The sequence below is a fragment of the Belonocnema kinseyi genome, chromosome 9, assembly GCF_010883055.1.
Source record: "Belonocnema kinseyi isolate 2016_QV_RU_SX_M_011 chromosome 9, B_treatae_v1, whole genome shotgun sequence".
NCBI lineage: Eukaryota > Metazoa > Arthropoda > Insecta > Hymenoptera > Cynipidae > Belonocnema > Belonocnema kinseyi.
The window spans coordinates 115,320,680-115,335,974 of NC_046665.1; the positions used below are offsets into that span (position 1 = coordinate 115,320,680).

At 20.6% G+C, this 15,295-nt stretch overlaps 1 protein-coding gene across 1 annotated transcript in view; it reads right to left on the minus strand.

Annotated features, from left to right (window-relative positions):
- LOC117180702 (glycerophosphocholine phosphodiesterase GPCPD1-like) overlaps positions 1 to 15,295 on the minus strand; it is a 66,644-nt gene that overhangs the window by 1,571 nt on the left and 49,778 nt on the right. Inside the window, exons 5-6 of the mRNA XM_033373191.1 lie at positions 14,410 to 14,837; positions 7,122 to 7,272 (exon numbers count right to left, since the gene is read on the minus strand). Of these exons, the coding sequence (XP_033229082.1) occupies positions 7,122 to 7,272; positions 14,410 to 14,837 (579 nt within the window). The remainder of the gene's footprint in view (positions 1 to 7,121; positions 7,273 to 14,409; positions 14,838 to 15,295) is intronic.

Genomic DNA, 15,295 nt, shown 5'->3' on the forward strand with positions numbered 1-15,295 from the left:
CATTTTTTAATGGTTGAAAACAAAAAATCCCGGTCATCCCACAATTCGAAAAAAAATCAGTTTGGCCGTAAAAAATCACGATAAAGTGCATTGTGGGTATTATATACCCCAGCGTATTTAATCATGTATTGTTTCACCCCTATTGAATATTTTGTCACAATAAAATTATCCCATATAGTTTAAGGTATCTTTTATAAGATAGAATTGATTTTATAGTCATTTATTTATTTTAAGTTTGTTAAAAAATTTATTTCAAACAAAATAAGTGAAAAACTGAGTTTTTTAAATTAAAAATTCATAACTCGCGCAATTTTAATTATTTTAACCTGAAAATTTATGCTTTCAAAAAACATCTATTTGCAAATTTGAAAAGTCAATTTTATGATAAAATGATGCATACGATTTTTTGCTTTTAAATCGATCTATCATTATAAAAATTGAGGAACTTTGGCATTTAATACTATCAAAATACAAGAAATTCAAAAAAGATATATATATATAACTGTATTTTAACAATTATATTTTATTCAACACATCCACAGTCTAATCTCGCATGACGTGCTGCCGTAAGTTATAAAGATAAAAAGTATGAAATAATCGAACAAAAAATATTTCACTTCATATGATATACGTACGTTAGAAAGTAAACAAAAATCAATAAAATTTCTACAAAAAAAAGCTCCAAAATTACTTTTTCCCTCAATTTGTGCACACTGGGTGTTATAGACCCCACGATTTTTTTACCTCCACTTCCAGCCTGACGCAATATGCTAAACGTCTTTACTTACATTTAGTGTCTTCAACTAAAGCTAGATGGCGACACTTACTCAATTTTTTCGAATTAAGTATGATTTATAAGAGTTTGAAAATTTCTTGGGGTATCTAACACCCACAATGCACTATAAGGGTTAAAAATCAAATTCTATTCTAAAAATTGTTTCGTTTAAAGTAATAAACAATGAACAAAAAATAAAAGCATTCGAAATGGAACTTTTGAATTTTAAAATTGAGGTTTAAATGATGTTTTTCAATTCCAAAATTGTATTCTCAAATGCTCAATAATAATTTACACGCATAAAATGGATTGTACTTACACTTTTCAATTGAACAATTTTAAATTAAATGCAGATAAATTGCCTAATTTGGAACTTTTATAAATTACAGAGTTCAAAAATTCAGATTAAGTTCCAAAAAAATAAATTCACGTTAACATTTTCAATACTCTAAATTAAAGAATTAGGCAATGAACTTTAAAAATGTTCAAAATTATATTATTTTAAGTAATTTTAGGCTAGACACATTACAAATTGAAAAATATATTTTTTTAACTTAACAGTTCTTAAATTATATTTTGAATTATTTTAATTAAATAGTTTTAAGCATCCGTGAAAAGCTTTAAAATTTTATTTCGAAATTTTGAGAAATCTAGAAGTGGTTTTAAATTTTCCTAAATTTAAAATCATTTTTGTAATTTTCTTTGGAATTTTTAAATATATTTTAATATGAACAAATAATAAAACACTGATTATTTTTATAAAAAATTACAGTATTCTTAAGAGAATTCTAAAGAATAAAAACATTTTTTTTTTAATTCCTGGGAAAATGAAAAATAATGTTTCATTTTGAAAAATTATGGTGAGCGAAAATGTAAAAAGATTTTAAAGATTTTCAAAATGATCAAAAAAGAACTTGCAAGATTTTAAGGATTTTTTTAATTTGCAGGATTTTTTTTTAATTTCGGAAATAGTCGATTAACTTAAAAATATATTTAGAAGGTCTGAAAAAAATGTTAACACACTTCATTTAAATTACTTGAAATCATTTCAAGTTTTTAATTAATTTTGAATTTTTCTAAACTTTTAAATCTTATAACAAAAACTTTTTAAATTAAAAATAAAACTTACAAATCTTTTAAAATTACTCAAATTTTTTCCGCAAAAAGTAACGTTAATAGTTTAAATTTTTTTCGAAATTCTAGAGTAAAATATTAAAAAGTAAAATATTAAAAAGTTTTAAAAGCTTCAATTTTATATGCACAAATTATTCAATGTTTAAATCAACATTTTCTAAAATTAAATTTTATAAGTTTAAATTTCAAAAATATATTTTTAAATTTATGTTTTAATAGGTTTAATTTTTAATGTGTAGTCTAGTTTATAACAATATACAATAAAAAAAGTAAAAAATTCTTCCTAATAATAGAAAAATGTTCATTTTTATTTATTGTATTTATTTCCAGATTCCTGTAAAAATATTTTGTTAATAATTCAAATATTTGTTTAAGAATTATTTTTTTTTTTTAATTCAGTTTTTCCGTCTAAAAATTCATCTTTTTTATTGAAAAAAATTGTTTGCCTATAAAATTAATCTTTTTGGTTAAAAATGCAACTGTTTGTTAAAAAATTATTCTTTTTTGGTCTAGGATTCAATTTTTTTATTGAAAATTGAAAAATTAAAAAAAGTTTATTGAAAATTTAACTATTTTGTTGGAAATTCGGATTTTCAAGATAAAAATTTATGTTTTGCAGAAAATTCGCCTTTTTAGCTTGAAAATTATTTTATTTTATTTTTTTTTTTAAATACAACTTCATTTTGTTGAAGATTCAATTTTTTGTTTTGAAAATTCATATTTTCTGTTTAAAATTTCATCTCTTTCATAGAATTTTTTTCTCGCTTAAAAATTAGTCTGTTTTGGTTTAGAATTTACCTATTGTCTTAAAAATAAAAAAAAATTTTGAAAATTAATTTCAAAGGAATATTTAAAAATATTACATTTTTCAATAATGCGTAACAATTAAACAATTATTAACTTGGAGAAATTCGATCAAGTTAAAAATATTATTTAGAAATCTAGAAAAAAAAATAAACAAATAATTTAAAGCTTGAAAAAATATCCACAAATTTAAAACAAAATATAGATTTTTAAAAATTTCGATAAAAAAATTTAGAAGCTTTCAAAACATTTTGAAGTGTTTCAAAAGAATAACAATTTTTTATTAAAGTTCATAGAAAAACTGAAAATGAATTTTTTGTTAGATTCCTGGAAAATTTCTACATTATTTTTTTAAACAAACCTTTAAGAAAATATTTAAAAAGATTTTCGAAACAAATTTTTATGTATAAATTAATTTTTCTAGCTTATGATATAATTTTGAATATTCCTAAATTTTTCAATTAATTCTTAAATTTCTAGCATTGAAAATATACGCATAAATTATTCAACGTTTTAATTAACATTTTTTAAGATTTAATTTTAAAAGTTTAAATTTCAAATGTATTTTTTAATTTATTATTGACTATGTTTACTTTTTAATTTGTATTTCTGTTTATAACAATATACAAAAATATACAATAAAATTTTTAAAACTAACAAACTCGTTCTAATAATAGAAAATTTTTATAATTTCCTCTTATTTTAGTTGTAATTTATTGTATTTATTTGTAGATTCCAGTAACAATAATTTGTTGAAAATTCATCTGTTTTAAAGAAAATTCTTTTCTTTTTTGGCTTGAAAAATAATCTTTTTGATCGAAAATGCAACTGTTTGTTTAAAAATTATTCTGTTTTTGTCTAGGATTCCAACATTTTGTTGAAAATTAAAAAATTTTTAAAAATGTTTTGAAAATTTAGCTATTTTGTTGAAAACTCTGATTTTTGGGATAAAAATTGATCTGTTTCGTAGAAAATTCGCCATTTTAACTTGAAAATTAATCTTTTGTCTTAAAGATTCATTTTTTTTTTTTTTTGAAAATTCATATTATTGGTTTAACGTTGTATTTTTAATGAGGAAAAGACGAAAAAAAACTAATTTTCTATAAAAAACAAAAAGAAATTTGAATTTTCTACCAAATGAGATTAATTTTGAACTAGTTGCATTTGTAATTTAAAAAAGACCAATTTTGAAACAAGGTGTTTAATTTTCTTCAAAAAGGAACCAATTTAAAACAAAAAATACATGAAATTTCTAAGAAAAAAATCAAAAATGGAATGTTACATTTCTAGGTAAAAAATAATAATTTTCAACCAATCAGTTGCATTTTTATTTTAAAAAAAGATGAATTTTTCGAACAGAATGATTATTTTTTTATAAAAGTGCACACATTTTTAAGAAAACATCAATTTTCTACCAAAAAGATCAATTTTTAAAATAAAATAGTTACGTTTTGAATTAAAAAATTCATTTTTAACCAAAAATAAAACGATTTTTGAACAAAACAGTTTAATTTTTAACCGAATGAGATTAATTTTCAACTAAGAAGCTGCATTTTTTACCAAAAATAATTAATTAGAGGGTGGCTGTTTTAATCCAAGAAAAAAAATTTACCGGTTCGCTAACATTTTTTACGTTCAATAAAATTACAAAAACTGAACTCTAAAGATAAACATTTTTCCATTTATTTTTTCCAATTAAAAGTAAAATAATCATAATTGCTGCAAAAGCAAAAAAATAATAATAATAAAGATTCCTAGGAAACCTTAATTACGAAATTTTTAATTGAAAAGTTTCAAAAGCTTCAATTTTATACGCGTAAATTATTGAAAGTTTAAATTAACATTTTTTAAGATTGAATTTTAAAAGTTTAAAATTCCAAAAGATTTTAAAAATTGTTTAGTTTACGAGATATTTAAAATTTGAAGATATTAAAAAATGAAAAAATTACATGAAGATATTAGATGATTTCGATGGAAAAATTGTAAATGATTTCTTAGTTTAAAAAATTAATTTTAAACGAATATTTTTAAGTATTTGAAAAAAATTTATTAATACATAACAATTGAACAATTACTAATTTCGAAAAAAATCCGAGTAAGTTTAAGATATATTAAGATGTTTTGAAAAGATTAAAAAAAAATTTTTAACTTGAAAATATTCAAACATTTTGAGAATTAAAAAAAAAGTTAAATTTTAGTAAAAAATGAGGATAAGCTAAAGAGATAAATTTTTAACTTACGTGATGGATAATTCAACTGGAATAATTACATTTTCAGTTTAAAAAAAATTTTTTTTTAAAAGATATATTTTTAACCAAAAATGTAATAGTTACATTTTCAGATTTAAAAAAACTAATGAATTTTTAATTAAAATGAGAAATCATCAACTGAAATAGATGAATTATAAACATAAAAATTAATTTTTAACATAAATTTGAATTTTTAAGTGAAATTAGTTTAATTTTCAACATAAAAACGAAATTTTAACCAAATAGTTGAATTTTGAACTAAAAAATATGAATTTTCAATTAAAAAGTGGAATAGTTTTTTTTAAGTTACATTTTTAAACAAAGTGATAAATTTTCAACTAAAATGATTAATTTTCAACTGAAAAAGTTGAATTTCAAACTAAAAAGATTATATTTTAACGAAAAAAATTAATTTTCAAATACGATTAATTTTCCATAGAAAAAACCACGATTTTTCAACAAAATGCATGAATTTTTACCGAAATAGTTAAATTTTAAATTAAGAAAGAAAATTTTTTATCCAAATAGTTTAATTTAAAACTAAAGAAAAATCAATTTTTAACGAAAAATGAAATTGTTAGATTTTCAGTTTAAAAAAAAAAATTATCAAATAAAATAGTTAAATTTTGAATTAAAGTGATGAATTTTTATTATTTTCAACTATAATAATGAATCTTGAACAGAAATATTTGAATTTTCAACCTAAATGATAAATTTACAAATAAACTAATTAATATTTAAATATTCAAAAAAAGTATTAACTTTTTATTTAAAAAAAAACAACGATTTTTGAACAAAATACATTAATTTTCCACAAATTAGTTGAATTTCGAATTAAAAAAGACAAATTTTGAAACAAATAGTTGTATTTTGTATTTAAAAAAATATAAATTTTCAAACAAAAATGGAATAGTTACATTTTCAGTTTAAAAAAAAAATTAAACTGATGAATTTTTAACTAAAATGAGGAATCATCAACTGGAATAGTAGAATTACAAGCAAAACAAAAATTAATTTTCAACAAAAAAGATGAAATTTTCAACCAAATAGTTGAATATTGAACTAAAAGAATATCAATTTTCAATTAAAAAATGAAATAGTTAAATTTATAACTAAAATTATATTTTCAGTTGAAAAATTTTTTTAAATAATAAAAAAACAATTTTCAACAATATAGTTCAAGTTTTAACTGTAATAATTAAAGTATCAGTAAAAAAATTAACTTTTAGCCAAGGAAAATACGAATTTAGCTTTTAATCAAATAAAACAATTTTCATTTTTAAAAAGATGAATTCTGACCACAAAATTTAGTAGTATGGATATTTCAATTAAAAAAGATTTTTAATTTTAAATCAAAAACAGTTTAATTAAACCAAAAAAATACGAATTTTCAAAATTTATTGAATTTTTAACTATGGACGATTTTTCTGTCAATAAAAGTGAGAAAATATTTCCAACAAACTGGTAAATTTCCAACAAAATACACGCAAATTTCTACGAAATACTTGAATTTTTAAATAAGAATTATCAATTTTTAACCGAAAATAGAATATTTAAATTTTTAGTTAAAAAAAATTAATTTCAAACAGAAATAAACGAGTTTTCACAAAAAAAAAAAAATAGTTAAATACAATAATATAAGGCTATTTTTACAAATTAAAAATCATTTCTATTTAATTTTATATTGTGATTTAAAAAAAAAAGAAGCTCGCGAAAAAATTCCCTGGCTTAAAAAAAAATCCCTAACATTTCCAGGTTTTCCAGGTAGAAAAAAACCTTGTTTTTTCTACAAATCTGTAAAATTTTCCAGTTAAAAAAATAAAATAAATAAAATAAATAAAATAAATAAAATAAATAAAACAAATAAAGAAATAAAATAAATAAAACAAATAAAACAAATAAAGAAATAAAATAAATAAAACAAATAAAATAAATAAAACAAATAAAACAAATAAAACAAATAAAGAAATAAAATAAATAAAATAAATAAAACAAATAAAACAAATAAAGAAATAAAATAAATAAAATAAATAAAATAAATAAAATAAATAAAATAAATAAAATAAATAAAATAAATAAAATAAATAAAATAAAAATAATAAAATTCTAAAAATGTGTTCCACCAGGGATAAGAAGACAATTTGAAATAAATATTATACCTGCTCTGTATTAATTGGCAGAGGAATTGGAGGTTGTTGGGGACTAGTGGCTTGACTGCTGTGCGCCAGGGCTATCAAGGCCTTTTGACTTTCTCTAGCATCCACCAAAAATATGCTCTCTTTCACTGACTTCGGATTAAACTCATCCATTCTGAAAACACAATTTTTTTTTATTTAAAAAAAGTGTCCATTTCAGAGTTTCTATCGGCCAAATGACTTTAATTAATTAATTTTTTTTTTCAAATTTCTCGATCCTATAATTCTATATTTTCATTATTTTATAAAATTCCCTTTTCCATGCACGAATTCAATAAAATTTCAACTTAATAATTAAATTTAAAAAAACTAGTTGAACTTTTAATCAAATTGTTCAAATTTTAAGCGGTCGAATTTTTGATTAAAAAAAAAATTAAGTTTCAATCAAAAATAATAACACTTTCAAATAAAAGTGGAATCGCTCTATTTACATTTTTTTAAAGCAAAAAATGTCAATTTTCAAACTAATTTTTAGCAAAATAGATAAATTTTTAACCGAAAAAATTATTCTTCAAGAAAGGAAAATGAACTTTCAATACAATAGTCCGACTAAAAATATGCATTTTTGGCCAAAAATAGAATGGCTAAATTTTAAGTTAAAAAATTAATTTTCAACTCATTTGTAGCAAAAAGTTAAATTTTCAACCAGAAAATTTGAATTTTTAACATCAACAAAAAGAATTCCCAGAGAAAAATGTATTAGTTGACATTTCAACGAAAAAAAAAGAATTTTTCTCAAAATGGTTAAATTTTCCACCAAAGATTTGAATTTTCAACAAAATAAGTAAATTTTTCACCAAAATTTTTAACCAAAAGAGGAAAATTTACAAAAAAAAAATGTTAAAGTTGCTTTTTTAACACCAAAAAAAAGATTAAATTTCTGCCAAAAAAAGATGAATTTTGAAACCAAAAAGACGAATTTTAAACAATAAAAGATGACATTTCAAACAAAGAAAATTAGTTTTCTACCAAAATGGGCGAATTTTAAACTAACAAAGATCAATTTTCAACCAAAAATGCAAAAATTAGATTTTCGCTTTAAAAAATTAATTTTACAACACTAAATCGAATATTAAACAAAATAGTTAGATTTTTAACGAAAGAGATAAACCTTCAAATTATTATTTTTTAACAAAGTACTTTGAATTTTTAATTTAAAAAGTTTAATTTCCAAAAAAATAGATTAAATCCAATCAAAGAAAAATGATTTCAGTTTAAAAAAAATTGTTTTTACAAACAAAAAAAAAACGAATTTTCAAGTAAAATTATGAATCTTCATCAGAAAAAGTATTTTACAACAAATTGGTTTAACCTTTCCACCAAGCAGGTCAATTTTCGACAACAAAAATTAAAAAAAAAAGTCAAATTATCAACAAAAGAGTTGAATCCTCAACTGAAAACTATTAATTTTCAACCGAAAAGACTACTTTTTAACCAAGAAAGATGATTTTTTAAATAAAATTGTTGAATTCTCTACCAAACAGTTACATTTTTTTCAACAAAAAAAAATTCTCTAAAAACAGATTAATTTTTACTTTAAAAGAATAGATGCATTTTTATCAAAAAAAAATTCCAGTTGACTTTTCAAGATCAAAATATGAATTTTGGATAAAAATCAACTTTTTTCAAGTTGAACTTTTATCCAGAAAAGATTTCAGCTTCGTCTTCAACACTAAAATATAAATTTTAAACAAAAAGTAAATTTTCAACAAAATGGTTCAATTTTCCACAAAACCGTAGAATTTTGTTAAAAAGTCTTTCTTGAGGATTTATACTTTTAATTAAAAATTCATCTCTTTGGTCGAAAGTTTAATTCTTTGTTAAAAAAAAACCTTTCTTAATTGAAAATTCAACTACTTTTTTTTTTGTTTAAAATTAATTTTTTAACAGAAAATGTACCTTTTCCATTTTTTTAAGATAGATATTTTTCAGTTGAAAATTCACCTTTTTTGTTGAACATAATTATTTAATTTGGAATTTCATTTTTGTTGGGTAAAAATGCATCAGTTTTGTTAAAATTTTAATTATTTTGTTGAAAACTAATCTTATTTAATTGAAAATTCCATTTTTGTAATGAAAAATTTGTCTTCCAAAATTTAAAAGTTCAAAATTATTTTCGGTAATCTTAAATTTCAGCAAATTTAAATTTCACGACAACAAATATTTATGGGAATTTAACAATTTATTTTTGTTTATAATTCGGTCCAGGTTGAAATTAAATTGTGAGAATTGAGAACAAGAAAATAAGTATTATTAGTTTATTTTTAAATTTATATAAATATAATTTTCATAAGATTCTTGAGAAGGTTAAAAAAAAGATTTTTGAATATTTCCGACGTTTCAGAAAAAAAATCTAGAAGATTTTAAAAACATTTTTTTTACTTTATAGAATTTCACCAAATATTATGAGAAATTCAGTTGTGAAGGAATCAAGAAAAATTTGTTAAATTTTCGAAAATAATTCACAGTTTTCGAATATTTATGATCTATTTAAAACGTCTTAAATTCCGGAAAATATTTTTTACTGACTCGAATTTTTCTCGAAAATGTCAAATATCATTTTAAAAAATTTTCAAGTTAACTTATAATTTTCTAAATTTTCCCAGCAATTTTATAATCATTTTTTTTTTATTCTCTTGAAAACTTTCGAAATCTTTTAAAATTTAAAATTAATTTTGAATCTCTTCAATTCTGCTAAATATCTTCTTCTAATCTCTTGAAATTAATTTTTTTTAAATAAAATATTATTTTAATTTTTCCAGGGAACCTGAAAAAAAGTGTTTCATTTTCGTGAAACTTTGCAAAATTCCTATAAAATCTTTACAAGTTATAATTAATTTTTAAATATAAATATTTAGCAAAAAAGTGATTTCTTAACAAAGTGATTCAACCAAATCTTTGAAACAAATTATTTGAATACTCAAGCAAAGAGTTTTCACAATCAAAATATGGATTTTGAAACAAGAAATAATTTTCTACAAAAACAATTGAATTTTCAATCCAAAAAGACGGATTTTTAATTTAAAAAATTATTTTTTAAATAATTAATTAACAAATTAATTTTTTAATTAATTTGATTTTAATTAACAAAAATGTTGAATTCTCCACCAAATAAATGAATTTTTATTTAAAAAAAAATAGATGAAATTTCTCTTAAAGTAGAAGATTAAATTTGGTATTAAAACAAACGAATTTGAAATTTTAAAAAATGACAAATTTCTTTTTTAAGTGAAAATTTATCCAGAAAATATTTCAGTTCATTTTTCAAAACCAAAACATAAATTTTAAACAAAAAGTAAATTTTAGACGAAACAGTCAAGTAATAAAATAGTATAATAGCTTAATTTCCAACCAAACTGCTGCATTTTTATCAAAAAAAAAGATTAAATTTGACTTAAAACAGAGGAATTTTTAATGAAATAAAAACAAAATTAAAATTTCAAACAAATAATTTAATTGTCAACCGAAAAGTTAAATTGTTAGTGAAGAAGAATGAAATTTCTCCTAAAACAGATGATTTAAACAAAAAATGTTTAAAAAATAGTTAAATTTTCATCCAAAGAATATTTCAGTTTACTTTCTAATACCAAAATAATAATAATAATAATAATAATAATAAAATTGTTATCTGAAATTTTTCAATTTGGGACGCTTTTAATTTTGCTTTTTATTTTAAACTGTACCTGCTTTAGCAGAAATTAAATCTTTTTTTTTTTTTGCATAAAAATGCAACTATTTGGTACAGAATTTAACTATTTTGTTAAAAATTCCTCCTTTTTGGATGAAAAAATTCGTCTTTTTGGATTTAAAATTAAATTTTTTTCGTAGAGACTGATTTTATTTTATTTTTTTTTTTTTTTTTGTTACAAAGATTCAATTTTGGATGTTACTGAATTAACTGGAATCTTTTTTCGATAAAAATTCAACGTTTTTTGTAATTAAAAATTCTTCTGCTTTAAGATAAATTTCATATTTTTTTATAAAAATACAACTATTTGCTGGAGAATTCAACAAGATTGTTAAAAAGTCCTCCTTATTGGTTAAAAATTTGTCTTTTTGGATTTGAAAATTTAATTTTTTTAGTGGAAAATTATTTCTTGTTAAAAAATTTATAGTTTGATCATGAAAACTCGACTAAAAATCGTTGAAAATTAATCTTTTTCAATTGAAAATTCAACTTCTTGGGTCAAGTTTAAACTACAGTGTGAATTTTTTTTTAATTTAAGGCTTATGTCTGGTTGAAAATTTACCTGTTTAGTGGAAAATACTTTATTTTTGGTTTCGAATTCATTTTTTAACAGAAAATGTAACTTTCCCATTTTTTTAATGATTTATATTTTTTAGTTAAAAATTCGTCTTTTTTGGTTAAAAATTTAACAACCAGATTTTAAAGTTGAACAACTTTTTTAAACATCAAAAAAATTCTTTCTTAAAAATTCAACTTTTTTGTTGAAAATTCTTGAATGTTATTAAAAATTACTCTTTTTTGGTAGCAAATTAATCTGTTGAAAAATTAATCTTTTTTTATTTGAAAATTCAACTTTTTAATTCAATATTCTTGAGTTTTGTAGAAAATTCGTTTTTTCGGTAGAAAATTAAATAACTAGGTTTTAAAGTTGAACAAATTTCTTAAAAATTCAAAAGAAGCTAAGTTATAATAACAATATTTATACAGTTTCATTCAAATTTTCTTTTTTAATATATTTTAATTACAACAATATAATATATATTTATTATTATATTTATATACATATATATTATTATTATTATTAATGTTATAATTATATAATAAAAATATATAATATTATAATTATAATATTTTACTCAGGGTCGCAAAAAGTCACGAACAATTTACAAAATTAAGCTTTTTGATTTGATATAATAAACTGAGAAATTAAAAAAATTTTAAATAACTTTAACATTTTTTTAAATTTTTGGTTTAGAATTAATTTTTTAACAGAAAATGTAACTTTTCCATTTTTTTTAAAGATTTATACTTTTTAGTTAAAAATTCGTTTTTTTTTTGTAATAAACAATTTTTTAGTTTGAAATTTCCTTTTTTTTTGCATAAAAATGCATCAGTTTCGTGGGAAATTAATTTTTTGTTTGAAAATAGAATTTTGGTAAGGAAAATTTGTTTTCTGGTTTGAGGGTTCAATAATCTAGATAAACTTTTATTTAGTTTTTGACTGGAAAATCTTTATTTGTTGAAAATTCTTTTTTTTTTGTACAAATTTAATTCTTTTTTTATTAAAATATAAACCATGACACGTTTTGGTTTTTAATTTGTCTTTTTAGGTTGAATATTCAATTATCATATTAAAAATTAAATTATGTTTTTTTAATGCTGGTATTTTGTTAAAGAGTTACCTTTTAAAGTAGAAAAAACATTTTTTTAAATTAAATTAATACATTTGAAAGTTTTTAATTCGTAAATGAAACACTGTTTAATTCCGCTTATAAAATATTCTATGGTAAAAATATCCAGGGTGGCCAAAAAATGTTCCATTTGAAGCAATAAAAACTGAGCTAAAAATTAAAGCAGTAAAAATGGAACACTTGAATTTTAAACTTTTCAAATTGAAGTTTAAAATTTTTTTAACTCAAAATTTTGTATTCAAATGCTTAATAATTTAAAGGTATAAACTGGAAACTACCAACAATTTTGAACTTAACAATTTTAAATTAAATGCAGTTAAACTGTTAAATTAAAATTATTTAATTTTGATAAATAATAGAGTTCAAAGATTCCGATTCAATTCGAAAAATACAAAACGACGTTATCATTTTCAATGCACCATATTAAAGAATCAATCAAAGGATTTGGAAAAGTTTAAAATTACATAATTTCAAACAATTTTAAGGTAGAAAGATTAAAAGTTAAACAATAAAATTTTTTGTGTAAATTAAACACTTTTCAAATTAAAAACTGCAGGAAATTATTTTAATTTTAAATAGTTTTAAAATCCTCAAAATTAATAGCACATAGTTTATGGCGACTGGCAACCACTGTTTTAAATGTATAAAATTAATCGAACTTAAAACTAGATTTCTACTTTCATCGATCGCCAAGAATTATTTTAATTTGTATCTTTATTTTCACTTTCAATAACAGCTGTTATTTTTAATAATAAATTTTTAATTGGTTTATTCAATGTTAAAGTAATATTTATTTCAAGTCTATCTTAAAATTCCATGCATTTAAATAATATAAATGATTATTAAATTAATAGATATATTGAGAAATCATCAAGTTTAATAATATTATTATATAAATTATAATTAAATTTTGTATCAAAACGTAAAGTTATTATAAGCTAAATTACAATTAAATAAATTTATTATATTAATGTTTTAATTATGTTAATGATTTAATGTTGAAAAACTTATTAATTTCAGATTAAAATTATATAATATCGTATTTTTATTTTAACTTTATCTAATCAAAATTTATTAACTATTTAATATTAGAGCTATATTTGTTAAAGTAATAATTAGTTAAAATTTATCTTAAAATTTAATTTAAAAAAAAAATTTATTAAATTAATAGATATATTGCGAAAGCGTCAAATTTAATAATATTATTATATAAAATATAATTAAGCATTGGGGTTAAAATGTAAAGTTATTATAAGCTAAATTACAATTAAATAAATTTATTATATTAATGTTTTAATTATGTTAAATATTTAATGTTGAAAAACTTATTATTTTTAGATTAAAATTAAATTATAAAGGTTAATAATATTATGTTATAAATGCTTATATTTTTTATACTAATATTATATTCATATTTCATATTTTTTAATTATTTACAAATTTAAAATTAAATATAATTTAAATAAATTTTAAATTGTTTTATTCATTGTTACAAGAATAATTTTTACAATTTTATCTTAAAATCTAATTTTGTCAAATAACATAAAAGACTACAGAAAATTATTGTTATTTAAAATAGTTTTAAAATCCTCAAGATCTTGAAACAGTTACACGTTATTTTTCTTTCAAATTTTAAAATACGCTTAAAATTTGCTCAGAACTTCTAAGCATCATTTAGCAAAAAATCGAATTGCCCAATTTTTATTAATGACGGATTATAATTGATTGACGTAAACTTCTTTATAAATAAAATATAAATATTTCTCATTAAATTTGTTATCGTTTAAAATCTATTTGACTATAACCAAATAAATTAAATCAATAATATAAATTAATAAATAATATAAATAAATTAATGAAAAATCCAACTCACTTGTCATAGATGACACCATGTAGACCCAATTTCTTCAAGTGTTTTATAGTGTCCTTATCATTGTTATCATCTCCCCAACAAAATATAATGAGGCCAGAGTCCTTGACCAATTTGACTTGCGACGGATCCCTAAGAATGTCTTCAGTGTGGACATTGATTCCTAAAATATCCGCTGCCAAGGCGTGTCGCATGGCCATGGGTATCGTCTGACACCTCGGATCATGATAGGTTGGATATTTGATAGTTTCGCCCTGCGTTAGAAAAACCACGGGATATTTGTTTTGCTTGAGTCGAATCATCGCACAAATATCGGGATTGAACGACGAGAAGATGATTTTTCTATCGCAACCGTAATCCAGGACGACTTTAATTATAATGTCCAAGTACACGTTTAAATCGAAGGGATGATTAAGTTCGAAAGTGCCATCCTGAAAGAAATAAAACAAGGCGATACTTGATAAAGGAGGATTGAAGAATTACAAAAAAAAATCTGCCCGCATCGTGGGCATATTCTCGTCGCGCGCGGCTCGCTTCGCTCGAAAGTTTGAACGCGCCTAGGGCGCGCTTCGCGCTAGGATATTTATTCTTTGCATTTGGAATGCTTGAAAAAAACTTAATCAAAAATATCTCTTTTCAGATGACAGTATTTATGTGCGCCTTCATATTCTGAATTGTCTACTTCATTAAGTATAGTCAAAGATTAAGTTTCTTAAGGGCATGTGACACAGCTAAATACCTATATTACCGATCACAGTTTTTCAGTACACTGAATTTTTTTTTGAAACTAAAAACTTTTTTTGTAAATAAAATATCGAGCTGAAACTTTGGGAAATGTATTAGAGTACAATAAAGTACGTTTAGGTACTGCATTTTGGTAGGAACTTCA